The sequence below is a fragment of the Microcebus murinus genome, chromosome 3 (genome assembly GCF_040939455.1).
Source record: "Microcebus murinus isolate Inina chromosome 3, M.murinus_Inina_mat1.0, whole genome shotgun sequence".
In the NCBI taxonomy this organism is placed as follows: Eukaryota; Metazoa; Chordata; class Mammalia; order Primates; family Cheirogaleidae; genus Microcebus; species Microcebus murinus.
This window is the reverse complement of record NC_134106.1, coordinates 77,160,084-77,186,458: the sequence shown is the minus strand read 5'-3', so window position 1 is coordinate 77,186,458 and position 26,375 is coordinate 77,160,084. Positions and strand designations below refer to the sequence as shown.

The 26,375-nt window shown below is 37.9% G+C and overlaps 1 protein-coding gene across 2 annotated transcripts in view; it reads left to right on the top strand.

The window, feature by feature from the left end:
• Positions 1 to 7,119: 7,119 nt before the first annotated feature.
• The window catches only part of TMEM131 (transmembrane protein 131), a 197,051-nt gene continuing 177,795 nt past the window's right edge, over positions 7,120 to 26,375 (top strand). The window contains exon 1 of one of the 2 annotated variants that reach the window (XM_012786961.3): positions 7,120 to 7,582. In XM_012786961.3, the coding sequence (XP_012642415.1) occupies positions 7,399 to 7,582 (184 nt within the window). In that variant the 5' untranslated portion in view covers positions 7,120 to 7,398. The remainder of the gene's footprint in view (positions 7,583 to 26,375) is intronic. The other variant, XM_012786962.3, reaches the window with a different exon arrangement.

The following is a 26,375-nucleotide window of genomic DNA, read 5'->3' as shown; positions in this document are numbered from 1 at the left end:
TGTCATTTTGTGGTCATTGAGATTTGAGGGTTGTTTGCTATCACGGCATAACCTGGCCACTCTGATTTGAATAAAGTGCTTCAGCTTGAGTTGGGGATTTCATGGAAGTCCAAGCTATGGCTACTAACCTTTTGGTGACAGCCCTCTCAAGGAATCATTTCATTCATGTCTTACGATATTAGTGTAACGATCTGTGCTTTCATTTCTGTAGAGAAGTAGAATTTTAATTCTTTAGCCTTTGACATTATTATGAGATTAAAGCAACAATGATAGGAGTGCCTTGCCAAATAAAACATTATAGATGTATAAAGCTTTAATTAAATGGACCTGAAAGTGAAACAAAAGATGAAACCCTAGTCTGGGAGTCATGTCTCTGTCCTGCCATGATCATGAACAGGCCCCTTAATTTCTGGGCCTCAGTTTCCTTTTCTGTAATAATAAACATTATTACAACAATGGCATCAATGAGCATCTGCTCATATACTGGATGGTTCCATGAAACTTGGTTTATTCAATCCTTCCAACTAATCTTCCGTCGTCATTTTTACCATTTTTTTAAAACACAAAACTGTGGAAACTGAAATTTAGAGAGGCAGAGTAATTTGTTAAACCACAGTTGGACATGGCGGGGATACTTCCAAAGCCAGCCTTAAATAAATATTTAAAATCCATTTCTTCTTCTAAAATACTGTGGAGTTTTTGGTGTAAGGTTATTCACGAAAAGTAAAATCATACTGTGAAAAAGAACATAATATTTTCTCCAATAAAAAGAACAGTTCTGCTATTTGCAATAATATTTTCCAGTGTGACAGAACACATATTTTATGGAGATCAAAGACTGCTATTAATATTTCCTTGCCTGTGTACTATCAAAAAGATTGAAAGCATCAGACCTTTATGACAGGGCATGGTGACTATAGTTAATAACAATGTATTGTATTCTTGAAAATCACTAAGACAGTAGACTTTGAGTATTCTCACCACAGAAAAACTGATATCAGAGGTAATGCATATGTTAATTAGCTACATTTAGCCATTCCCACATTGGGTACATATTTTACCATCGTGTTGCACATAATAAATATGTACAATTTTATTTGTTAACTTTTACAGCTTAATTTTTAAAAACTTTATGACTCAATACCAATGCTAACCATAATGTATATGAAATATGAAACAAAATTATTCCCTTTGAGAATTTGCACAGACTATTTCTTTGCTAACATTTTTCTTTTAAGAATAATTCAAACACTTGTTAATTCATGGTCATGAAGACACATCTTATCAGCCATGTTATGTGGTTTTAAAATACCAGATTTAAAATACCAAATTTAACTTGGGTTAAAATGCCAGAAATTACTGACATTTAGAGGAAGTAAAATTAACTTTTTGGAAAACACTGCGCAGGTATGTGTGTGTGCTAGATAGCATACCTGTTCTCGGACCACCACTACAGGGTCCACGCCGAATGACCAATTCTTGATTCCTCACTAAATGACTTGGCAGAGAGAATCGTCTCTCTCCTACTTCATCTTTGTCTCAGCAGTAGTCATTATTTTACTGTTTTACGTCATTAATGTTTTAATTTTGTTCTCCATTGTTTCTGGTCTTTATCTGCATCTTGAATACGTAGATCCTTGCCTTTACTGAATATTCTGGGACATTTACAGTTACAAACAGTTAAATAATAGAGAGAGGTAGGAACACCAAAGTCCCTCAACATTGTTCAATGTTCTTTTTGCCCCTGAATGGCTTTCCAAGGCTGCTAATTACCAACTAACCATGCAATTTTAAGTACAATTGAATGATGGGTGAGGCAGGTTTCTTTAATAATGGTATTTAGGAAAGTTCAGAAACTCAGGGCAGCTTAAAAATCAATGTCAAAGTATTTATTGAGTACTAGAGAGGACAATGGTAGGGGAGGTGAAGGGAACAACAAAAATACCAGGGTATCCCCTGTCTTCGAGAATATTATTTTCCTTCTTTTAGTGGAAAGATCAGCAAACCACATGACACTTTTCAAAATGTCACAAGATTAATAATGTTGTAGGAGAGAAAAAGGTACTGGAACTTATTGTGGAGAATTTCAAAGTAGGATGTGTGCCACTATAATATTTCTTGAGAATGTTAAAAAGATTAATACAGACTTATAAAATGTATCAGTCAGCTTGGGAGGAAAATATTGAATGAAACCATAGTTAATCCTATCATCTAAATGCAATATGTTTATTAGGAAAGGTGTATATACATGGCAGTGGTTATGGTTGTTGATGAAACCTTAGTTCATGTGGATCTAGAAACTTTACAAAGGAATCTAGTTTTCTTGAGGAATATGTGAATAAAGATCTTCAAGGAGGATGGGATCCACACTGATACAGCACAGCTCACCACCTCAGAAGCTCCTGCCCTCATCTACAGCATGAACCTGCCTGAGGTTTATTTGCTCCACCTGAGGCTACAGTAATTTACCCAGTAAGTTGAACAGATTCAAACCTTGGGCTTTGTGAGTTGATTTTTTCCCTCTTTTTAAGAATAACACCAAGGGAAACCTACCAAGGAATAAGACACACAACAGACAAAATGAGCAGATTACTCTGTACACTGAAGGAGACAGATAATTATGCCTTATTTCTTCTTATTCAGTTAGTTGCTATGTAGTTTGTTCATACTCTTCACAAGATGAATGAGAGACCTGAAAACAGGAAAATCAGTTAAAGAAGTTGAAAAGGCTGGGTAAACAAAGAAATGGATAGAACCCAGAGTTCCCTTCATTTATTACTCCTCTCCTCTTGTCTCCTTCAGTTGTTATACAGTGTTCTGTATGTCTATCTTATCTACCAGATTTCAAGCTCCCTTGAAGGGAAGGACTGTATCTTACTGATCTTTATCTTTTGGTTCTATTCATCCATCTATCCATTGATTCGTACAATAAGTATTATTAAGTCTCTAATATATGCCAGTTACTATTGTAAAAGCTTGGAATACATCAGTGAGCAAAATGAATGAGGATGAAAGATAATAACAACACATTTAATAAATAAGTAAATTATATAACATTACAGAAAGTGATAAGTACTATGGAAAAAAGAAAAAAGGAGCACAGGATAAGAAGGATTGGGATTTGGGGGTAGGTATATTAAGCTGCATGATAGTGATGAGGATATGCTTCACCAAGGAGGTGATAACTGAGCCAAGACTGAAAGGAGGTAAGAAAATGAGCCACGCAGAGAACCAAGCGTGGGGTAAGGTGGGGTGGGGCGGGTTGAGGAGAAAGTACTTCAGGCAGAGAGCAGAGCTAGAGGATAGGCCCCTGAGCAGACACATGCCTGAAATGTTCCAGCAACAAAATGGTAGTTAGTTCAACTGAAAAACACTGAGCCCAGAGGAACACAGGAGGAATGAAAGTCAAAGGCCATGGTGAGCCAGATCGTGTGGAGCCATGGAAGCTTTTACCCTAAGATGGGAGCTGCTGCAGGAAGGATGTGAGTTGTCTTATGTTTTAAACGGATCATTCTGGTTGCTAGGTTAACAAGAGACAATAAAGGTGCAAATGTATGTCAAAATATAAAGCAAAGACCACCAAAATGAAAACAAACAAAAAAACAAAACAGAGTTTACTTTACCTACTGATACAGTATTAGGCATGAAACATACTACTGAAAAAGTTCACCAAGTAATTCATGAATTTGGAAAAACCAGGATTTTTTCAGTACTGGAAAGAGGGAAGGGGGTTCATAGTGGTGAGGCTAATTAAGGATGAAAATTAGTGCTCTGGATAGGATGGAACGGTGTTAATAAAACAAGTCCCTTTGTTCACTGGACAGGAACAAGTCTCGTTAGGTCTAATAAAGGGCTAGCATAGGGGTCACTCAAAGTTCACAGTCCTTTACTTCAGTTGGTTAGAACCCGTTGTGATAAAACACAGCATTCCATTTTGATATCTACTAGGCAAATGCTATAAGTGGAAAATTTTTTACAGGTGGAAACAGGGAAAGCTATTAGGAAGCTCTTGCAGAAATCCAGGCAGCAAATGCCAGGGCTCATACCAAAGTGTAGCACTGGAGGTGGTGAGATGCAGTTAGATTCTGTATGTGTCCGGAGATAGGTAAAGAATGACTCCTAGGTTTTTGGCCTGTGCAAGTGGATGGTTGTAGTTGCCCTGGAGATAGGAAAAAGGCTGTGGGTGGAGAAGGTTTGGGGGTGGGGGTAAGATTAGGAGTTCATGTGAGTTTAAGATGTCTATTAGACACCTGAGTGGGAACAGCAATAGAGACAATAAGGTGTGGCTTGTGACATACATTTGGGACTTGGAAGTGTATAGATGGTGTTGAACAGCAGGCTACCATGTGCATTCACCTATGGAGCAAGTGAGATAGGACCCTGGAAACACCAACAGTTTTTTCCCCTCTTGGTCCCAAATTTAAATTCATATATACACTTAGTATAATAAAAGTATTCTTGTAAGCCTCCTCAAATATTTTGTGGAATGAAACAGGGGTATAAATGGGTTAGTGATTTTTGTGCCTAATGTGGTGTTTTGAAAAAAGTTCATAGCTATACTTTTCACAATCTTCTATGTGCCAGACACAGTCTATATGCTTTACATATTTTGCTTAATCTCTCCAAATTTATCAGTTATTGTAAACCCCATTTTATAGATGAGAAAACTGAGGACAGAAAAGTTGAATTATTTGCCCAGCAGTATCCAGCCAATAAAGGCAGGACTGGGATGTAAGCCCAAATTTGTCTATGTCCCTTATAACTCTGCCTTCATTGGTAATTTACCAAAATGGATAGAGGGCAAAGTGAATAGAAAATGAAGAATCCCAACAATTTGTAGTTCCTGGCATATATAAATTTAGTACAACAGTCTTCAATCTTGAGCCTGTATCAGAATCACCTAGATGGCTTGCCAGAATGCAGATTGCTGGGTCTTAACCCAGAGTTCCTGATTCCATAGGACTGGGATGTGGTCTACTATTCTGCACTTCTAACACGTTTCCAGGTGATGCTGCTGGTCTGGGGATGACACTTTGAGAACCACTGATTTACTGGATTTTCCCTGATTCTGCCAGCTAATAGCCTCCACCTGCCAAATGCCCAGCTCTCTATTTTCCAAAAGAGAAGACAGGAAGTCCACAAATAATCAGAGCTGCATGAGGGTCCTTGGTGTGATAGTTCTTTCAGTTTTAACTCACAGCTCTCTCCTCCCTGAGGCACATGAGTGTGGGGGATGGGGGGATGGTGGCTCAACTCCAGGTTCTCTCCATCTCCAATACACAATTTAACAAGTTGCGTAGCAAGACTTTTTTTACTATTATAGTCCCAGTGGTCTCATTGTTCTTTCCTAGGTAGAAAGTTCTATCACCTGTTCCAAATGTCCATCAGACATAAGGAAGAGTTCAAGTATGGTGGGCTTTAAAAGCTTGCCCAACTATTGGGAGGGCCCCTTTAAGAACAGAATTAGCCGATAAATACACAATCAGGTGCAGGGCTCTAGAAAGAACTTGTGCAAGAGAGGGGGCCCTGAAGCTTAATCCTCATTAGCTTTATGGGAGATCTACTTCTGATCAAACATGTCTCTATATGTCTAAGCTCCAATTACAGACATAAGCAAGTTATTTCCCATGGGGTTCTTGGGCCTCAGGCTAACCAGGGGATGTGGTTGTTTCCTGCTTAAGAGAACATGAGTATTTCATGGTTGGAAAGGCTTGTTTGCCCTAAATCGGGTAATGGGGGAAGGGCTACTGACGCCCAGTGCTGGCAACTGGAGGCTAAGCTTTGACTCTGCGGTGAGTTAAAGTCTTCCAGAAATTTCTTGCCCTAGGCATTTGCCTAAACCCAATTTAAAGATATTATTCCTATTTCATTCATTACATCACGAGCAAAATTTGGTTACTCAATTTTAATACTTAATGTTCAAAAAAATAAAATCGATTTTAAAAATCATTAGGGTAATGTTTAAAATATTAATTTATAAATAAATTTAAGTGCTTGCTTGACAAAGACTGCTGCAGAGGGTAGTACTGTGAGTTCCTCTTGTCTTTCTGAAACCTTACTTTTCTAACTAGTTTGTTCTAAGATGTATTATGGTTAGACACGGTCTTATAAATATACTGACTCACTCAACAAATACAGCTGAGCAAAGTAAAATGGTTCTGGGCTCGGAGTTGGGGGGAAGTCACTAAGAACTTAAAGTCTTGGAGAGAATAACCAAGCAAACCAGAAACCTCAACTTAAGACGAAAAGGGCATCTGAGAGGTCTAGGATGGCTTCCTGGAAGAGATGGCGTTTGATTTGGGCCTTGTAGAAAATATGTGAGTGGAAACGTCTTAAGAATCATTCCAAGATAGAGAAAACCAGCACCGCCACTGGGTATTTTTCTAAAGAGCAGTCTCCCCTCTCCGTCCAGGGTCACTGCTGCTTTCTGCGCACACACGAGGTTTCCCGCGGCAAAGTAAGTGGGCACAAGCAAAGGGCATGAGGATTTCATTAAGTGCCTCCTGGGTACTGTGTTTTGGAGGATACAAAGATGAATTCAGCGGCTCAAGGAAGCCCCACTAGGAACTGAATCAGGCCGGAGATATTTTCGACGTCAAAGCGGCTGAGAGAAGGAGGTGCTACCAGGGGGAGTCACGGAATGAATCTTCCGCGCTTGGCCTCGCAGTCCGGATACACGCTCAGGTCCCAGTAGGGCTCTCGCATTGCAGTACTGAAGACCCGGGTCTGCCCTGCCCTCCACCGAGTTGCCGAAACTCCCCAGCACCCGGCAGCCCCTCCCCCCGCCCCGCCCCCGCACCACGGCGGCTGCGCGAGGAGAACGCCCCATCTCCACGTGATTGCCGTCACTGCCTCTGCGAAGCGTGAGCGGCCATCATAAGTCCTGGCGGCCGGGCCCAGGCCTGCCTCCCTCGTCCCCCGCCCGGCAGCGGTGACGGGTTGGGATTGTGCTGCCCTCGTCCCGTCTGGCCAGTGAGGTCGTGGGCCTCCGACAGCAGGACGAAGGGTTGGGGCCCACGGACTCCGGGGCTGGCAGACTGACTGGCCGGCAGCCCAGGTGTCGGCACGGCGGGGGCGGTGTCCAGGGCTACGCCCCGCCTCTCGCAGGCCAGCGCTCCCCGCCCGCGGCCCGTGCCCGTTTCCAGTATGGCCGCCCGCCGTGCTTGACCCGTGGCCTCTCCGCTCCGACTCCTGGTAGGCGATGCCGAGGCCGTGACTGACACTCGCTCACACGCAAGCACGGACCCAGACCCACGCCAAGATCCTGAGCCCTGGGCTCGGAACCACGCTCACCCCCGGCACCGCGGCCAGAGTCCAGACCACGGCTCCCGCGCCGCCGCCGCCTCGCCGAGAAGGGCCGCGCCGAACCTCGAGCGCGGCGGCCCCCGGCCGGCAGGGATGGGGAAGCGGGCAGGAGGAGGAGCAGCGGGAGCCGCTGCCGCCGCCTCCACGTCCGCCGGGACTGGGCTGGAGCCCGCGGCCGGCCGCGGCGGGGGCCCGCGGAGCGCGGCCGCTGGCCTCTTGGGAGCGCTGCATCTGGTAATGACCCTCGTAGTGGCTGCGGCGCGGGCCGAGAAGGAAGGTGGGTGTCAGCCGGCCGGCATCTCCCGGGCCGGGCCCCGTGGCCGGGCTGTCACGGCGCTCTCGCGGAGGCCGCTGCCCGGCTGCGACTGGAGGAAGGGCCGCGGTCGGGGCTCTGGCGCGAAGTTGGTTGGTGGAGTCGGATCCGAGCCGGGAACTTGCAGCGCGGCTGCTAACTCGCGGCGTCGGCCGCACGGAGTTGCTCTTCTCTCTGATTCCTTCCTCTTGTCTCCTGTCACTTCCATTTCAAAACTTCCTGAGTTCTCGTATGTTCTTGCCACTTGGCCCGCTGTATAGGAGGGGCATATTTTTAGGCTTTATTGCTGCTAATAGGTAAATTTTAGGACACCTTTTTGTTTGCGGTTTTAATAACGGTGTGTAGAATTTAGTTTAAAATGCCCTGGTAAAAATACACTGGTGGAAAGTCTTCAAAACACAGCTTCCCAAATTTTACTTTGAATTTGTTCGAACAATTCTTCTAGGGGTATCTTGTTTCTTTAGCTTCCTCCTTCAATATCGCTCTGCAGTATTGATGTTTAGTTTATTACTAGTCCTAAATACGATTCCATTTAGCTCTTTAGTAAGCTATTGAAAGCCTGTTTACATTTCTTATTTTAAGATACTCGTGCATTTCGGTGACTTATTTTTGATGCGCAAGACTTTAAAAACAAATGTCAAGTTGCTAGCTTGCAAACCTTTATAATTTTTACAGTTAAGGTTAGTCCCTGTTTTAAAAACTCTTGGTAGTATTGTATGGCTGCTTGCCGGTACTTTGACATTGTCAAAAACTGTTTTATAATCTTGAAGACCAAATCTGTGTAATTTTGTCTGCACAACTGTTTTGGGAAATGTGAGTGGTCACAGACATCATGAAGAATTCACTAAAAGTGAATAGGTTAACAACAAAAGAAAAACCTAAGCAAAACTTTCCACACTAAACTGCCAGTACAAGAAAATAATTTCTTGCCAAGGTAACCTTAGAGTTGATGTTCTACCTTTTTGAGTAAAGTCACTTGGTTTTTATTGTTATTGAAAGTAACAGCAAATGCAAACCAAATTAGTGTTAAAGTGCAGATGTGCTTCAGTTTACTGTTTATTTTTGTTCAAAACATTACATTCCGTCTTTTAATTCTTTAAGCAACCTTAGTCTGAGTTATCATAGTGGAAATTTTTCAAAGAATTGCCATTTATAGGAAGGATTCATTGACAAAGGCAAGATTATTTCCAGAATAAAATATTGCCGATTTAGGACTAGTCAGGCTTGGGGTTGTCCATAGTTCATCACTGGTTACAGATCTGCATTTAGTTGAGTGTTCTTTTGCTGGCCATGGTGCCCGGCATTTTGGCGTGTAATGAGTATTCAATAAACCCCAAAATAGTATAGTAATTTAATGGATATGTCTCCTTGAGCTTCAAGTAGACCTTGGTGGGTATTATATCCTTGCTTTTTTGTTCCTTGGCTTACCTTGTACAATACCAGAAACACAGTAGGCACTTAGCCTTTGTTTGAGTGAATGATTATCTTCATGTAGTGTTCACACAGGGAAATGAAATGATTGAGTCTAGTAAAGTACTAGTTTGTATTATCCTTCTACTGCTGCTTATTTTTCCAACAGCCATTTTATATGCTAGTAAAACTTATTAAAGTTAAGTAAGCAAACCTCATGTTTGAGAACTGTCAGCCTAAGATATATTTGCTAATTTCCCATTTGTATAGTTTATGTATTTTAGCACACCTCTCTAATATCCATAAATGTGCATAAGGGCTGGGCAAGGAGAATACCTGCCAGGGTGTTGAGTATGTATGAAAAATTATGGTTGAATCAGCCAGTGGTCCTAGCTGAATCAGACATCCTGTGTGACCCATGCTGTATCTGTATGAACAATTTGTGCAAAGTTATTCAAGATATTGATGGTAATTATATTAATGTAGAATATAGGCCTTTGCCTATCATAAACAGATCTGGTTCTAATCAAATATTCTGTGAAGGTATCTCTAGAAATGGCCTATGTTTTAAACCTTGCTGATCAAATTCCAGTATTGTTTTTGAGTAAGTAGGGGAAATGCAGTTGTTTTTCTTAGATGATTGTGACACTGTGAGTTTGGCATCTGATAGGGCACAAGTATAACATTTGCGCCAAAAGGGTGCTGATGACTTTTTTCAGCAAGTCTGGGCAGATTTCTGAAGATAGCTGAGTTCAGTTTATTCATCAACACTGTGAAGATTTTTTGTGTCTAAGTAGTCTAAACTTGTTTAAATTTTCAAAGATTTACCTAAAGTTTTAATGATGGTTTTATAGGTATTTTGTATATTTGTGTATTTCTCCTGCATTATAGTAGAATTTCACTAGAAAATCTTCAAAACAAAACTCACTGTCTCCTGAAGAAAATCTGCAGAAATAATTAGATTACCTAATGCAGTTTTTCATTTTGGAGTAGAGGTTGTTAGTTTTGAGTTAGAAGCATGAACTATTCCTTGTCTTAACATCCTATATATCTAAACATTTCTGTGTCTTAACATTTATCTTTACTGATCTGTGAAGGTGTGTTATCATTAGTCCAGAGGAAGGGGACCTTTGAGACTGTTTTGTCTGTAATATAAAGTTGTAAGGACTTTGAAAGAATTGCCAGAGATAGAAGTTACTATAATTACTGCAAATAACTAGCTTGTACTGGATTGGTAGCAAGATTTTTCTTGAGACTAAGATGTAGATATTTAGAATAGAGAAAATGTGTGTGTTTAGTGAAAATACTTCTTTAAAAAATATATTGCGTATATATTAAATGTATAATTTTTAGCATTTTGAATTATAATCAGCCCATTATGACTAACAAAGAAGAACCTTTAGAAAAATCATATCACATAATATTGTTTCATTGTGAAAGGGGTTTTTTGAAAGTGTGGTGCCTTTTAGTTTACTCTAAATGAGAAGCTACAGTTTATGTATCTAGTTAATATAAACTTGGATAAATTTTCAGGAATATAATTGTTTCAATCCATGACAGTTTAAATTTCAGTGTCATATGTATTGTTAATTGAAAATTAAGTGGCAGGGTAAAGTTTGATAGTCTTTATTGGGACTTTAAAATTTCTTTGCCAGTGTACTATAATTTCATTCACAAATTTTTATTTAAAGCTATATTTGTGATAGAAGTGCAGAAGAATCATACGAAAGTATTTTAACTACAAAGCATATGAAAAAGTTGCTTAGGACTAAAGGCTGGAAGAAAAGAGATAAAATGCCTAATAGTGGTTTGTCGAAGGGTGGTAGAATTGGTTAGGAGTGCTATTTACTTTTAATCAAATTATTACCTTATAATGTAAAAATATTTTTAAAAAGTGATTTTTTAAAGAGTGAGATGTTTTAACTCTTTGTATATGAGAGCAGAGTGGGTACCTTTTAATTTAGGGCCTAGAGTATTGCCTAAGTGCTTCACTAATGAACTTTTGTTGCTTGTTTTTACTAAAAGCTGTTTAGTACTTTGAGGAGCATTGGAGTTCTGTAATGGAAAAAGTGTGTCCTCTCTTCTCTCGCTAAAGACCATGTCCCTTCTCTTTCTAATTCTTACAGTGGATCTTCATAGGCATCTGCCAAAAGATTTAGCTTTGAGAGCAGATGTAAAGTCATCTTATTTGTTATCAACCAGAGTATTGATAAACCAAACTACTCCTGGAGGAAAATAAAATCTTTGCTGGGTGCTTGATATTTTAGATGTTCTTTCTTGTCTGCTGTGATTTGAGCTCTGTGTTTGGCCTTGCTACACCAAGGGTCCTTTTATCTACCACTGAATCTTTCCTCACTGTCTGTTGGAAGCAGCATTGGGGCCTGTTTTACTTTATGTGACTTTGTACTTCCTGGTTATCATTGTGCCCTAGCTGTCAGTCACTGCCTTCCAGTGGCTCATTGAATGTCTTTCTTTTCTATGTGTGTCTAGCTACTGGCACACACTATATACATCAAGGGCAGAATTATCTTGGGCTACCTCCAGTTTCCTGGTTTTTATTAATGCCATGTTTATTCTCCTTGCCACGTTGGACTCCGTTTTGACACTTTATCAGGTAGCATTAGTGCCTGTTACACCCCCCTCCCCACCTTGGTCAGCTCTCTCACAGCCTGAGGCCTGGGTACTGCAGTAGGCTTTCAACTCCCACCTTTTCCCATTTCTGTTCAGTCCTGTATGCCCCCACGCCCCGAATCTGCGGTGTCTTTGTTACTCATTTATTATTCATTTTGATGCTTAATTGTATACTGCCGGTTTAGCTACTTAAATGACTTCATGGGTGTCATTCTTCACCCAGACTGGAATTTCTATAGGGCAGAACCTCTGTCAACATCTGCAGTATGTACATAGCAGTAATTTGGTTTTGAATGAAAGCTTACATATGGTATCTTCTCCTTTTTATACCTGAGACCTGAGTTGAGAGTCAAGAGTGTAGTTAAAACTCTCTACTATGGTGTAGGTGTCATTAGGAAGTGTACTATAATAGAACATTGAATGACACCACTTTCTTCTTCCCTATGTGTTGTTTTTCCTTGTAACTAAAATGAGTTATATACACTTGTCTAAACCATTACTCTTGTACCTTTTGGATGTTTAAGATTTTCAGATTCTCATAAACCCCGAGATCTATAAACCTCATAAGTTTATAGATCATGAAACTGAGGCAGAGAGGTTAACTAATACACCCAAGGTAAAAAGAGTTGGTAAGTGGTGGAGCCAGGATTTCATACCAAGCCATCTGTCTCCATATAATCCTGAATAAATACTTTAGGAAATAGATTTTGTTACATTGTGTACCGCCTGAATAGTACTGACTTGCCAGTTCCTGCAAAACCAATGTATTAAGTATTCAAGTGAAGTGTACTTGTTTGGGTTGTTGTTGTTGTTTGTGTGTTTAATAGCCATAAATTTCCATATCACTTTGTATGGACTTGTTAACCATTAAAATGATCTTAGGCCATTTTGGATTATAAGAGTTCTTAAAAGAAAACCAAGGAAACCAATGAATGGAAAATCCAGGAAAAAGAAGTATTTTGGTTTTAGAAGCCAATGACTCTTTGTTCTTGAAGATTTAGGTACCTGGTTATATTGCTTAGGTTAAGTAATATTGCATTCTGTGGATACCCTTTAGCTCTAGATTAGTGTGACAAGTTTATCTAGACATGTGGAATATTCTCAGAAGCTGGCCCTGCATTAAAAGGAACTGGAGGTAATTCAAGGGCTAGTAGTGGCCTTTGTTTTTAATGGGGGAAATCACTTTCAGACTTCCCTTAGAGGTCCAAGGGCTCCAGAAGTAGTTAATTTCCGGTGCTGTTTCTCTTTTAGAATTAGGTGGTCATTAGTTTTATCTATAGTACTAAATCTGTTTTTCATTCCCATGTGATTACTTTAAAACCACAAATGGAAGGTTTCTAGAAAGCTTTTTCTCTTTGCTTGATGCATTTTGTTGCATACAACACTTAGGGCAGAGGTCTAAAAAAATGTCTAAGGTTTAAGAGAATCCTTGACATGGCCTGTCATGATAGGGTGTGAAACCTGCATTATTTATTTATTTAAAAATTTTTTTAATTGTAAAAAAACAACAAAATTCACCATCTAAACCTTTTTTTTTTTTTTTTTTTTTTTTTTGAGACAGTTCTTGCTCTCTTGCCTAGAGTGCAGTGGTGTCATCATAGTCACTGAAACCTCAAACTCCTGGGCTCAAGCGATCTTCCTGTCTCAGCCTTCCAAATAGCTGGGACTACAGGTGCATGCCAAACCACCTAGCTAATTTTTCTGGTTTTTTTTTAGAGATAGGGTTCTCACTGTGTTGCTCAGGCTGTTCTCAAACTCTTGGCCTCAGGAGATCCTCCTGTCTCAGCTTCCCAAAGTGCTAGGATTACAGGTGTGAGCCACTGTACCTTGCCTTTAACTATTTTTAAGTGTACAGTCTAGTAATGTTAAATATATTGACATTGTTGTGCAACAGATCTCCAGAACTTTTTCATTTTCTAAAACTGGAACTCTATACCCATTAAAGAACAACTTCCATTTCTCTGTCCCCCTAATCCCCAGCCCCTGGTAACCACCATTCTACCTTCTGTCTATGAATTTACCTCTTTAGGTACCTCATATAAGTGGAATCATGCAGGATTTGTCTTTTTGTGACCTGCTTATTTTACTTAATATCTACAAGGTTCATCATATTGTACTGTGATAGGGTTTCCTTCCTTTTTAAGGTTGAATAGTATTCCATCGTATGTGTATACCACATTTTGTTTATTCATCTATCCATGGACACTTGGCTTGCTTCTACCTCTTGGCTGTTGTGAATAAAAATGTGAAGTTGGGTGTGCAATTATCTCTTCAAGATCTTGCTGTCAATTCTTTTGAGTATATACCCAGAAGAGAGATTTCTGGATCATATGGTAGTTTTATTTATTTATTTATTTATTTATTTATTTATTTATTTATTTATTTATTTATTTTTTGAGACAGAGTCTCGCTTTGTTGTCCAGGCTAGAGTGAGTGCCGTGGCGTCAGCCTCGCTCACAGCAACCTCAATCTCCTGGGCTCGAGCGATCCTTCTACCTCAGCCTCCAGAGTAGCTGGGACTACAGGCATGAGCCACCATGCCCGGCTAATTTTTTTTTTTTATGTATATATCAGTTGGCCAATTAATTTCTTTCTATTTATAGTAGAGACGGGGTCTCGCTCTTGCTCAGGCTGGTTTTGAACTCCTGACCTTGAGCAATCCGCCCGCCTCGGCCTCCCAAGAGCTAGGATTACAGGCGTGAGCCACCGCGCCCGGCCTGGTAGTTTTATTTTTAATTTCTTGAGCAGCTGCCACACTGTTTTCCATAGTGTTCACACTATTTTACAGTCCCACTAACAGTGCACAAGGGTTCCACTTTCTCCACTCCTGTGCCAACTCTTGTTGTTTTCTGTTTTTTGTTTTTTTTTTAAATCATGGCCATCCTTATCCTTGTGAGGTGACATCTCACTGTGGTTTTGATTTGCATTTCTCTAATGATTAGTTATCTTTTCATATGCTTGTTGGGCATTTGTGTATTGTCTTTGGGAAAATGTTCAAGTCCTTTGCCGAAGTTTTAATCAGATTAATTATTTTTTGCTGTTGTTGAATTGTATGAGTTCTTTATATATTCTGGATATTAACCTCTTATGAGATGATTTGCAAATATGCTTTCCCATTTTGCCTTTTAACTCTGTTGATTATATTCTTTGAACAAAAGTTTGATTTAGTTTTATTTGTCCATTTATTTTGTTGTTGCCTTTGCTTTTGGTGTCATGCCTTAACAGCTCTGTGCATAAAGATTATATAATTGCCAATATTTTATCTCCATTCTTTTTTTAAATGCAAATGTCTAATTCTTCAATCTGTTGGCATCAGGTAGGAAATCTCTTTGTTGTTAAGTGGTTAGTTGCCTTAACACCACTAATTGAATTGTATACAATATTTCCTTTTCTTTTAAATTCTGTTATATACTTGGATCTGTTTTTGAATTTTTCTGTTTTTTTCTTTTATATATATATATATATTTCTGTCTAAAGTTTAATATAGCTATTTGTACATTTTATTATCTGGCTTGGCAGGACATCTCTCTTCCTAAATTATTATTCTTCTGAAAACATTTTCTTGTCTTGTTTTTATTCTCTACAGATCCTAAAATCATTTTGTGAAGAAAATTTTAAATTCCTATTTGCTTTTTGATTAGAATTGCATGGAAATATAATGTTAAGTAAATTTGGATTGTGTTGACATTTTTACAATGTTTTCTATTTCATTTTCCTTTCTTCCATGTGTATACATATGTATTAAGTTGAACTGTATGAAGTTGCTATCCAAGGTGATTGAGTAACAATCTAGTTGTTCACTCCAATATTAATATGTATGTTTGTATGCATTGCTAGAGCTTCAGAACAATGTTAAGTAAGAGTGATAAGAAAGTAGCCATCCTTGTGTTTTTCTGGTCTTTGAGGGGAAAATACCTTATGTGTTTCATTGTAAAGTATGATTGTGGCACTGTGTTTCCCCGAAATTAAGACAAGGTCTTATATTTGTTTTTTCCTCAAGAAGACACCCTAGGGCTTATTTTCAGGGGATGTGTTATTTTTTTTAAGTACGGTGCAACAACCTACATTTATTCAAATATAGTTAAGTCGTCCTCTTCTGGAACATCATCATAACTCTCCAAATCCCGAATTCCATCTTGAATTTCTTGTGACTCTATTTCCTTTAGAACCATTGGCCCCAATCTCTCATGTCGAGCAATAGAGCTCTCATGGGGCAGACGAGAAGGGCTGCTCATCTTCTTTACCGCTCTGCGATGAAATATATGGGTTGTGCAGTTAGCTGCGTAGCCACGCCCATCACTAGGTCTTATTTTCAGGGTAGGGCTTATATTGTGCAAATGCTTAGAAATCCTGCTAGGGCTTATTTTATGGGTAGGTCTTATTTTTAGGGAAACACAGTATTTGGCTGAAGTTAGATATTCTTGGTAATAGGAAATTTCTTGTATTTTTAAGAGTTATTAGGGATGGATGTTACATTTTATCCAATCATCTATGGCTTTTTTTACTTCATTGGTTTGGGTTTTTGGATTTCAATAGCAGTTCTCTTAGCTCCACTGCACTGTCTTGGTGAATTAATACATGTCTCTTTTCCCTCTACAAAACCTATCCATTGAGGCCCACTGGGCTTGGGTTGCTTGCAGCTACGAGACCTCTCTCCCTTACACACTTCCACTTGTTTGTACCCTCTAGTAGATGTGTGTGTTTTATGTTGTGATTTTTTTAACCAAAACACTTTTAAAAGTTTCTTGAAATTTTGCAGACATTGCAAAAAGCTATCAGTAGTAATAACAGCAATAACAAAAAATAGTTTTAAGAGTAAACTTAAATGTGCAGAATCTGAGGAAAACTTTGAAATATTCTTAAAGGAAGGAAATATTCTTGAATAGATTTAAACAGTAGAAAGACACTCCTTGTGCTAGGGTAGGAAAACTCAACATCATAAAGATGTCAGTTGCTATAGTTTGGATATTTGACCCTCTAAACCATTGTGTGTTGAAATTTTATCCCCATTTGGAGATGCGTCCTAGTGGGAGGTGTTTTGAGTCATGGAGATGGATGCCTCATGAACAGATAAATGCCTTTCCTGGGACAGGGACAGGGGGACTTGAGTAAGTTCTCACTCTGTTAGTTCCCCCTAGAGCTAGTTGCTTAAAAAGAGCCTGGCACCTTTTCCTCTCTCTTACTCTCTTGGTTCCCCTCTCACCATGTGATCTGCACACGCTGGTTCCCCTACGTCTTCCGCCAGGAGTGGAGGAGCCCAAATCCCTCACTAGAAGTGGATGTTGATGCCATTCTTATACAACCTGCAGAACTGTGAACCAAATAAACCTTTTTTCTTCATAAATTACTCAGCTTCAGGTATTCCTTTGTAGCAACACAGACTAAGACATCAGCTATCTCCAACTTAACTTGATATTTTTAAAACATACCAACAAAACTTTTTATGGAGTTAGAAAAGTTGATGTCAAAGTTTATATGGAAAAATAAATACATAGGAATGCTGGGGAAATGCTGGAAAAGAAAAGCTATGAGGGATGACTAGCGTAGGCAGTTATTAATACATGCTTTTAAACTATTATATAATTGATATAATTGGAATAAGTATGGTACTGGTATATAAATAAATTAATGGAATAGAATAGAAATTCCAATAATAGGCCTAAGTATATGTGGTTTATATTAAAAACTTGACTTTTCTTTTGGGAGTCTGGAATTTTTGAGTAAGCATAGGGTACCTGTGTGACCAGCCCTAAATAAAAACCTTGAACCCTGTATTAGTTTCCTATTGTGCCTGTCGCAAATCACCACAAGTTTAGTGGGTTAAAACAGCACAAATTTATTCTCTTACAGTTCTGGAGAGCAGAAGTCTAAAATCAAGGTGTTGGCAGGGCTGTGCTCCTTCTAGAAGCTTCAAGGGAGAATCTGTTTTCTGGCTTCTGGAGGCTTCCTGCGTTCCTTGGTTCGTGACCTCTTGCTTAATTCCAGCATCTTGCTCCTGTCTTCATATTGCCTTGTGTTTCTTTGAGTATGATTACATTTGGCCCATTTGGATAATTCAGGATAATCCCCCATCTCAAAACCTTGATTTAATCATATCTGCAAAATTTCTTTTTCCATATGAGGTACCATTTACAGCTTCCTGGGATTAGTACATGGACATCTTGGGGAGCCATTATTTAGTCTACCACAGACAATGAGTTTCTAAAGAACTTTCCTGATAGATGTGACAGCAAAAGCACAAACAAAAGGAAAATTAGACATCAAAGTTTAACACATTAACTACCATGTGAGTTATATTTAACTCATGCCAGTTTTGAGCCTGGGACCTCATGAAGCATATGAACTCACATGTCTCTACCTTGGGAGCCATGTGAACTATTTTTCAAGTTGCATATAACTCAATGCACAGAAAGCAATAGAAAATAACAAAGTTTTCATTAAATTAGAAAGGATTATTTTGTTTTCAAAGTTTTTATTCTGTTTTCATACTAAAACACTGTGGCCCCAAGGAAAAAAAATTTTTTACTAATGTAGCAGTAAATGTGTTAAAAAGTTTGTGTTTCAAAGGACCCTATAAAGAATGTGAAAAAACAACCCACAGAATGGGAGAAAATTTTTGCAAATTATGTATGTGATAAGGGACATGTTAATGAACTCTTACAACTCAAAAACAGACAACTCAGTTAAAAATGGACAAGGGATTGGAATAGGCATTTCTCCAAAGAAGATGCACAATAAGCATATGAAAAGATGCTCAACATCGTTAGCCATCAGAGAAATATAAATGAAAACCAAAATGAGATTCCACTGCACACCCATTCATATGGCTGTAACCAAAATGACAGATAACAAGTGTCAAGAACATGGAGATGTTGGAATGTCATATGTTACCGTTGGGAACATTAGATGGTGAGACTGCTTTGGAAACAGTCATTAGTTGGTAGTTCCTCAAAATGTTAAATATGGAATTATTAGATCATTAAATATGAAATGTCCAATTTCAAATCAGAAGTTTAGTTTATTATATCTCAAACAAGAAGCAGTACAATTAATCAAAGTGTGTGTCTCCACTGTCGACACAATTTTGCCGTCTTAACGGTAGCTTGCTTATGCCAGCAGCAAAGAAGTCTGGAGGGCAAGTGGCGGTGAAATTGTGAAAGGCCTTTTCAATGGCTTGTTGAGAATTGAGTACTTTTCCTTGCAAGAAATGGTCCAAAGACTGGAAGAAATGGTAGTTGGTGCAAAGTCTGGTGAATACCTTGTCATCTCTGGATGACAGAGAGTTTCCAAGTCCAGCTTCTGTAGTTTGACAGGATTGTTTTTTTGCAGCATGTGGTCTTGCAAGAGGATTGGCCTGTCTCTGCTGACCAATATCAGCTGCTTAATTGTAAGCATGCTCATGAATTCATCCAGTTGGTTGCAGTAGACATCTGCTGTAATCAGTTGACCAAGTTTCATGAAGATGTAGTGGAAAATACCAGTGCTGGACCACCAAAGAGACACCATTAGCTTTTTTTGATGAATATTCAGTTTTGGACTGTGTCTCTGCACTTTATCTTTGTCCAACCATTGTGCCAAACACTTGTGATCATCAAAAAGAATCCATTTTTCATCACATGTAACAATACAGTGTAGAAATGGTTCACCTTTATGTCGTGATGGCAAAGAAAGGCAAGCTTCAAGACTATTTCTCTTCTGATGCTCGTTTAATTCACACAGAACTCATCTATCCAGCTTCTTTACCTTGCCTATTTGTTTCAAATGGTCCAGTATTGTTGGGGTAGTAATGTCAGACATTGGTGCTAATTCTTGCATGGGTTGAGATGGATTTTCTTCCACTAGAGCTTTTCAGCTCATCATTATTCACCGTGGTCTCAGGTCACCCACAGAGCTTATTTTCAAAATTAAAATGACTGGAATATAACTTCTTAAATCATCGACATACTGTACGTTTATTAGCCATATCCTTCCCAAACACTTCATTGATATTTTGAGTTGTCTGTGCTGCATTGGTTCTACCATGGAACTCATATTCAAAAATAACACAAATTTTTGACTTATCCATGGTTTCACAAAAATTGCTCTAAAAAAATTTTTGAAAGATAATCATAGGCCAAACCATACATTTGAAAGAATGAGGATGTACCTTCACAATAAAAACAAACAAACAAAACCCAAGAAGTGTCAAAGTGAAATGTCAGAGATATCAACTGTCAAACTTAGGACTGAAGGAAATCGACATTCCATACTTTAATAACCTAATATCATAAGACTCAGCAATTGTACTCTTTGGTATATATCCCAAGGAAATGAAAACATAAAAACTTGCACATTAAAACTTGTGCAAGAATATTCATAGCAGAATTATTCATAATAGCCAAAAAAGTGGAAAAAACTGGAATGTTTGGCTGATGAATGTAAATAAATGGAATATCATTCAGCCATAAAAAGGAGTGATGTCCTAATGCATCCTACAACATAGGTAAACCTTGAAAACATTATGATGAGTGAACAAACTCAAAAGAGGCCATATAGGACCATAGAAGACATTTATATGAAACATCCAGATTAGGAAAATCCACAGAGACAGAAAGTATTAAAAGATTAGTGGTTCCCTAGGACTGTGGGAGAGTGTTGTGGGTAGTGACTGATGATAGGTATAAGTGTTTCTCTTTGGAGTAATGGTTACACAACTCTGTGAAAATAGTAAAAACTTTGCATTGTGAACTTTAAATAGGAGCTGCATTTTATTAAAAATTGATCTATTTTTCATCTAAGGGGGAAAAACCTAAATGAGATACCATTTCTCACTTACTTGAATGACAATAGTTTAAAAGCTTGACAGCACTTTTGGTGAGGCTGTGGATAAGTATGTGTTTTCACGCCTTGTTAGTAGGAATGCAAAAATGGTGCAACCTTAATGAAAAGAAATTTGGTACAATATCTAACAAAAGTACATACATGCTTACAATTTTGACCTAGCAATCCCATTTCTAGAAATTGACTATGAACACGTACTTCTAACAGTGTAAATATAGACATACGCAAGGTTATTTATAGCATGATAATTTGTAAATGAAAAATATTGGAAACTGCCCATATGTAGTTGAATATGTTATAGATTATGAATGGATTATTCACCTGTAAAGATGCATGGTTATTATGCATATCCAATTATGAATGGATTATGTACCTGTAAAGACGAATGAGAAAGATCTCTAGAATTTGCTGTTTAGTGATTTCCTAAATACATTGACAAATGAAAGCAACAGGGTAGGGTACAAAGTGTGTGTGTGTGCGCACGCGCGTGTGTGTATAATATGCTACCTTAACAGATTTTTTTTTTTACTGACTTTCTGGTATATAGTTCTGTGAATTCGAACACATATATAGATTTGTGTAACCACTACCATAGTCAAGATAGAAAACAGTTCCATCACTCCTCAAAACCCACTCATGCTGTCCCCATATAGAAATGGACACCCTCTGTCCATTTCTTACCTTTGAGAACCACTGATCTGTTCTGTCACTATGGCTTTTTCTTTCTGAGAATATCATATAAATGAAATCATATGGTGTGTAATTTTGAGACCATATGGTTTTGAGATTGGTTTCTTTTATTCAGTACAAGACCTTTGAGATTCTTCCAACTTACATGTAGCAATAGTTTGTTTTTAGTGTTGAGTAATATTCCATTATGTGAATATACCATGATTTGTTTATCCATTCATTTGTTGAAATTTTGGATTTCAGGTTTTTGGCTTTTATTATACAAATAAAGCTTTGGTGAACACATTCGTGTACAAGTCTTTGTATGTACATATATTTTATTTTTTCTTGGGTAAATACCTAGGAGTGGGATGCCTGGATCATATGGTAATTGTATGTTTAACTTAAGAAGCTGCTAACCTATTTTCCAAAGTGGCTGTACCATTTTATATTCCCATCAGAAGTGTTCCTCCATATCCTTGTCAGCACTTGGTATGGTCAGTCTTTTAAATTTTAGCCATTTTAATAGGTGTGTAGTGGTATAGGCATACCTCATTTTATTGCACTTCACCTGCTTTGCAGTTACCGTGTTTTTTACAAATTGAAGGTTAGTGGCAACCTTGGATCAAGCAAGTCTCTTGGCACCATTTTTTTTCCAACAGCATGTGCTTAATTCATGTCTCTGTGTCACATTTTAGTACTTCTTGCAATTACCAAGACTTTTTTTTCATTATTATATCTGTTATAGTGATCTATGACTTTTCCCGTTACTGTTGTTTTGGGGTGCCAAGAACCATGCTTATATGACATTGCAAACTTAATAAATGTGTGTGTGCTGACTGCTTTGCTGACATCATTCCCAACTCTCTCCCACTCCTCAGGCCTCCCTGTTACCTGACCCACAAGGGTATTGAAATTAGGCCAGTTTAATAAGCCTACAATGGCCTAAAAGTGTTGAAGTGAAAGGGAAAGTTGCATATCTCTCACTTTAAGTCAAAAGCCAGAAATGGTTAAGTTTATTGAGGAAGGCATGTCAAAAGCTGAGATAGCCTGAAACGTAGGCCTCTTGCACCAAACAGCCAAGTTGTGAATGCAAAGGAAAAGTTCTTAAAGGAAATTACAAATGCCATTCCAGTGAACACACATGATAAGAAGGCAAAAGAGCTTTATTACTGATATGGAGAAAGTTTTAGTGGTCTGGATAGTAGACCAAACCTGTCACAGTGTTCTCTTAAGTCAAAGCCTAATCCACAGCAAGGCCCTAGTTCTGTTTAATTCTGTGAAGGCTGAGGGAGATGAGGAAGCTGCAGAAGAAAAATTGGAAGTTAGCAGAGGTTGGTTCATAAAGTTTAAGGAAAGAAACCATCTCCGTAACGTAAATTAAGTACAGGATGAAACGGTAAGTGCTGTTATAGAAGTTGCAGCTATCTGGTTAAGATAGTTGAAATTGGCTACACAATAGCAGATTTTCAGTGTATTAAATATACGAAACAGTCTTCTATTGAAAGAAAATGCCATCTGGGACTTTCATAAGTAGAAAGGAGAAGTCAATGCTGGCTTCAAAGGACAGGCTGATTCTCTTGTTAGAGGCTAATTTACCACATCTGTTTACAGCATGGTTACTGAATATTTAGTCCACTGTTGAGACTTGCTCAGAAGAAAAGATTCCTCTCAGAATATTACTTCTCATTGACAATGCACTTGGTAACCCAAGAGCTCTATGGAGATATACAGGGAGATAAATTTTGTTTCATGCCTGTTTCTGCAGCCCATGGATCAAAGAGTAATTTCAACCTTCAGGTCTTGCTGTTTAAGAAACATATTTTATAAGGCTATAGCAGTCATAGATAGTCATTCCTCTGATGGATATGGGCAGAGTCGGTTGAAATCCTGGAAAGAATTTACCATTCTAGATGCCATTAAGGACATTCATGATTCATGGAAAGAGGTCAAAATATCACTTAAACTGGAGTTTGGAAGAAGTTGATTCTAACCCTCATGGATGACTTTGTTGTGTCCAAAACTCCAGTGGAGGAAGTCACAGCAGATGTGGTGGAAATAGCAAGAGAAGTAGAATTAGAGGTGAAGCCTGAAGATGTGACTGAATTGCTGCAATATCATGATACAACTTGAACAGCTAAGGAATTGTTTCTTATGAATGAGCAAATAAAGTGATTTCTTGAGATGAAACATACTACTGGTGAATATTGCTGTGAACATTGTTGACATGATAACATAGAATTTAAAATAGTACATAAACTTCCCTCCATCAGCAAAAAAATTATGAGTTGCTAAAGGTTCAGATGATCATTAGCATCTTTAAGCAATGTGTTAAGGTATGTACATTTTTCAGACATATTATACTCTTAATAGACTACAGTATAGTGTAAACATAAGTTTTATATGCAACCAAAAAATTTGTGTGACTTGTTTTATTGTGATATATGATTTATTATGGTGATTTGGGACCGAACCTACAGTATTTCTGAGGTATGCTTGTATTCATTGTAATTTTAATTTGTATTTCCCCATTAAATAATGAATTTGAGCATCTTTTCATGTGCTTATTTGCTATCCATATATCTTCTTTGGTGAAGTGTCTCTTCATCTTTTACCCATGTTTATATTGGGCTATGTGTTTTCTTAGTTTTGAGATTTGAGAGTTCTTTATATATTCTGGATACAAGTTTTCTGGAGATATATATTTGCAAGGATTCCCTCCATGTCTGAGGCTTGTCTTTTCATTCCTTAACAGTGTCTTTTGAAGATCATAAGTTTTTAATTAAGTCCAGTTTATCAATTTGTTCTTTTATAGATAATGTCATTTGTATAGTACCTAAGAAATCTTTGCCTAATTGAGGTCACAAAGATTTTCTCTTTTATTCCTTTCTAGAAGTTTTATAGTTGTAGGGCTTCCCATTTGGATCTATGATTCATTTTGAGTTAATTTTACATATGATATGAGGTTTGTATTCAAGGTTTTTCTTGCATGTGAATATCTAGTTGTTCTTGTGCCATTTGTTAAAAAGACTATACTATACTTTTCCCCCTGCATTGTTTTTGTACTTTTTGAAAATCGATTGCATATACCTGTGTGGGTTTATTTCTGGTTGTCTCTATCTTTTGTTCTGTTAATCTGTCTATCTTGATGCCAGTATCACACTGTCCAGGTTTATTATAATTACTGAAACAGATAATGTTAGTCCTCCAACTTTGTTCTGTTTCAGAATTTTGCCTGTTCTAGGTCCTTCACATTTCATTATGAATTTTAGAATCAGTTTATCAATTTATGCAACAATGCCTGCTTGGATATTGATTGGGATTATGTTGAATCTATAGCTCAATTAGGGGAAAACTGACATTTCAGCAATATTTATTTTTCTGGTGCATGAACCAGGGATATTTTCTCCATTTATTACTATTTAGGTCTTTAAGTTTTCTCAGCAGTATTTTGTAATTTTCAGTGTAAAAGCTCTTATATCTTTTGTCACATTTATCTCTAAGTATTTCATATTTTTGATGCTATTCTAAATGATATTTTTAAAATTTCAATTTCTGATTGTTCATGCTAATATATGGAAATAAATTTTCTTACATTGATTTTGTATTCTCTAATCTTGCTAATCTGACTTGTTCTAATAGCTTTTCTGAAGATTCCATTAAATTATTTCATAGATGATTATCTCTGCAAATAAATATAATTTTTTTCCATTCTGGATACCTTCTGTTTTTCTTGCTTGATTGCAGTGCTTGTAGTGTGGATCTGCTAGTAATGAATTTTTCAGCTTTCATATATTTGAAAATGTCTTTATCTTGCTTTTGTTCTTAAAAGATAAATTTTTTTGTTATAGAATTACAGGTTATGTTCTTTATCTTTTAGTACTTAAGAGATGTCTTCTTGCTTGCATTGTTTCTCAAGTGAGATTTGATGTCATCCTTATCTTTGTTCCTCTGTACATTTTATAAATCTTGTTTTAAGTAATTTTATTCAATATCTCTTGGTATTTTACCTCCCTGCCCCCCATGTTTATTGTGCTTAGGGTTTGTCGAACTTCTTGGATCTCTGAATTTATAGTTTTCATTAAGTTTGGGACACACTTGCTGCTTATTTCTTTAAATATTTTCCCTATCCTTCTCTTCCCAACCTCATTTTGGGAACTCTAATTGTCCATGTATTAGGCAGCTTAAAGTTGATGCTCACTGTGTTTTGGATTTTTTTCTTTGTTCCATTTGGATAGGTTCTACTACTATGCCTTCATGTTCCTTAATCTTTTCTTTTGCAATGTCTAATATACCATTAATCCCATCCAGTATATTTTTCATCTCACACATTTTAGTTTTCATCTCTATGAGTATAATTTCAGTCTTTTTTTGTCTTCAATTTCTCTACCTTTTGAACATATGGAACACATTTATAATACCTGTTTTATTGTCTTTTCTGCTAACATCTAGGTTGGTTTTGACTGATTATTATTCTTTTTGGGTCATGTTTTCTTACCTCTTTGTGTGCCTGGTAATCTTTCATTGGATGACATACATTGTGAATTTTACCTTGTTGGATGCTGTTATTTTTGTATTCCTATAAATATTCTTGTTCTAAGGTGCCTTTAAGTTACTTGGAAACAGTTTGGTCTTTTTGTGTCTTGCCTTCAAGATGTATTAGGTAGGTCTGGAGTAGTGTTCATTTTCAAACTAATTATTCCTTATAGCTGAGGTAAGACCCTCCTGAGTACTCTATCCAATATCTCATGAATTATGGGTGGTTCCAAATTGGTGGGAATGAGCACTATTCCTCACCCTGTGTGAATGTCAGACACTGTTTGCTGTAATCCTTTTGAATGGTTCCTTCCCCAGCCTTAGGTATTTACCTCACACACATGCACTGATTAGTACTTTGCTGAGTAGGGACCCTCTGTACTTCTCTGGGGTTCTCCATGCTATTCTCTTATTTCTGGTATTCTGTCTTATGAACTCTCACTGCCTTGGTTTCCTTGGACTCTCAGCTTTGTCTCATCAACTTGAAGAGCCCAATAGTCTCTACCACAGTTTCCCTCCCTGAGTTGTGGCCTAGTAACTCTCTCAAGGCAGTAAGCTGGGGCAATCATAGGGCTCACCTGTCTTGTTTCCCATTTCTCAGGGGTTGCTATCCTTTGTTGACTGATGTTTATGATCAGAAAACTATCATTTAATGTATTTTGTCTGAGTTTTTGGTTGTTTAAGGGTGGAA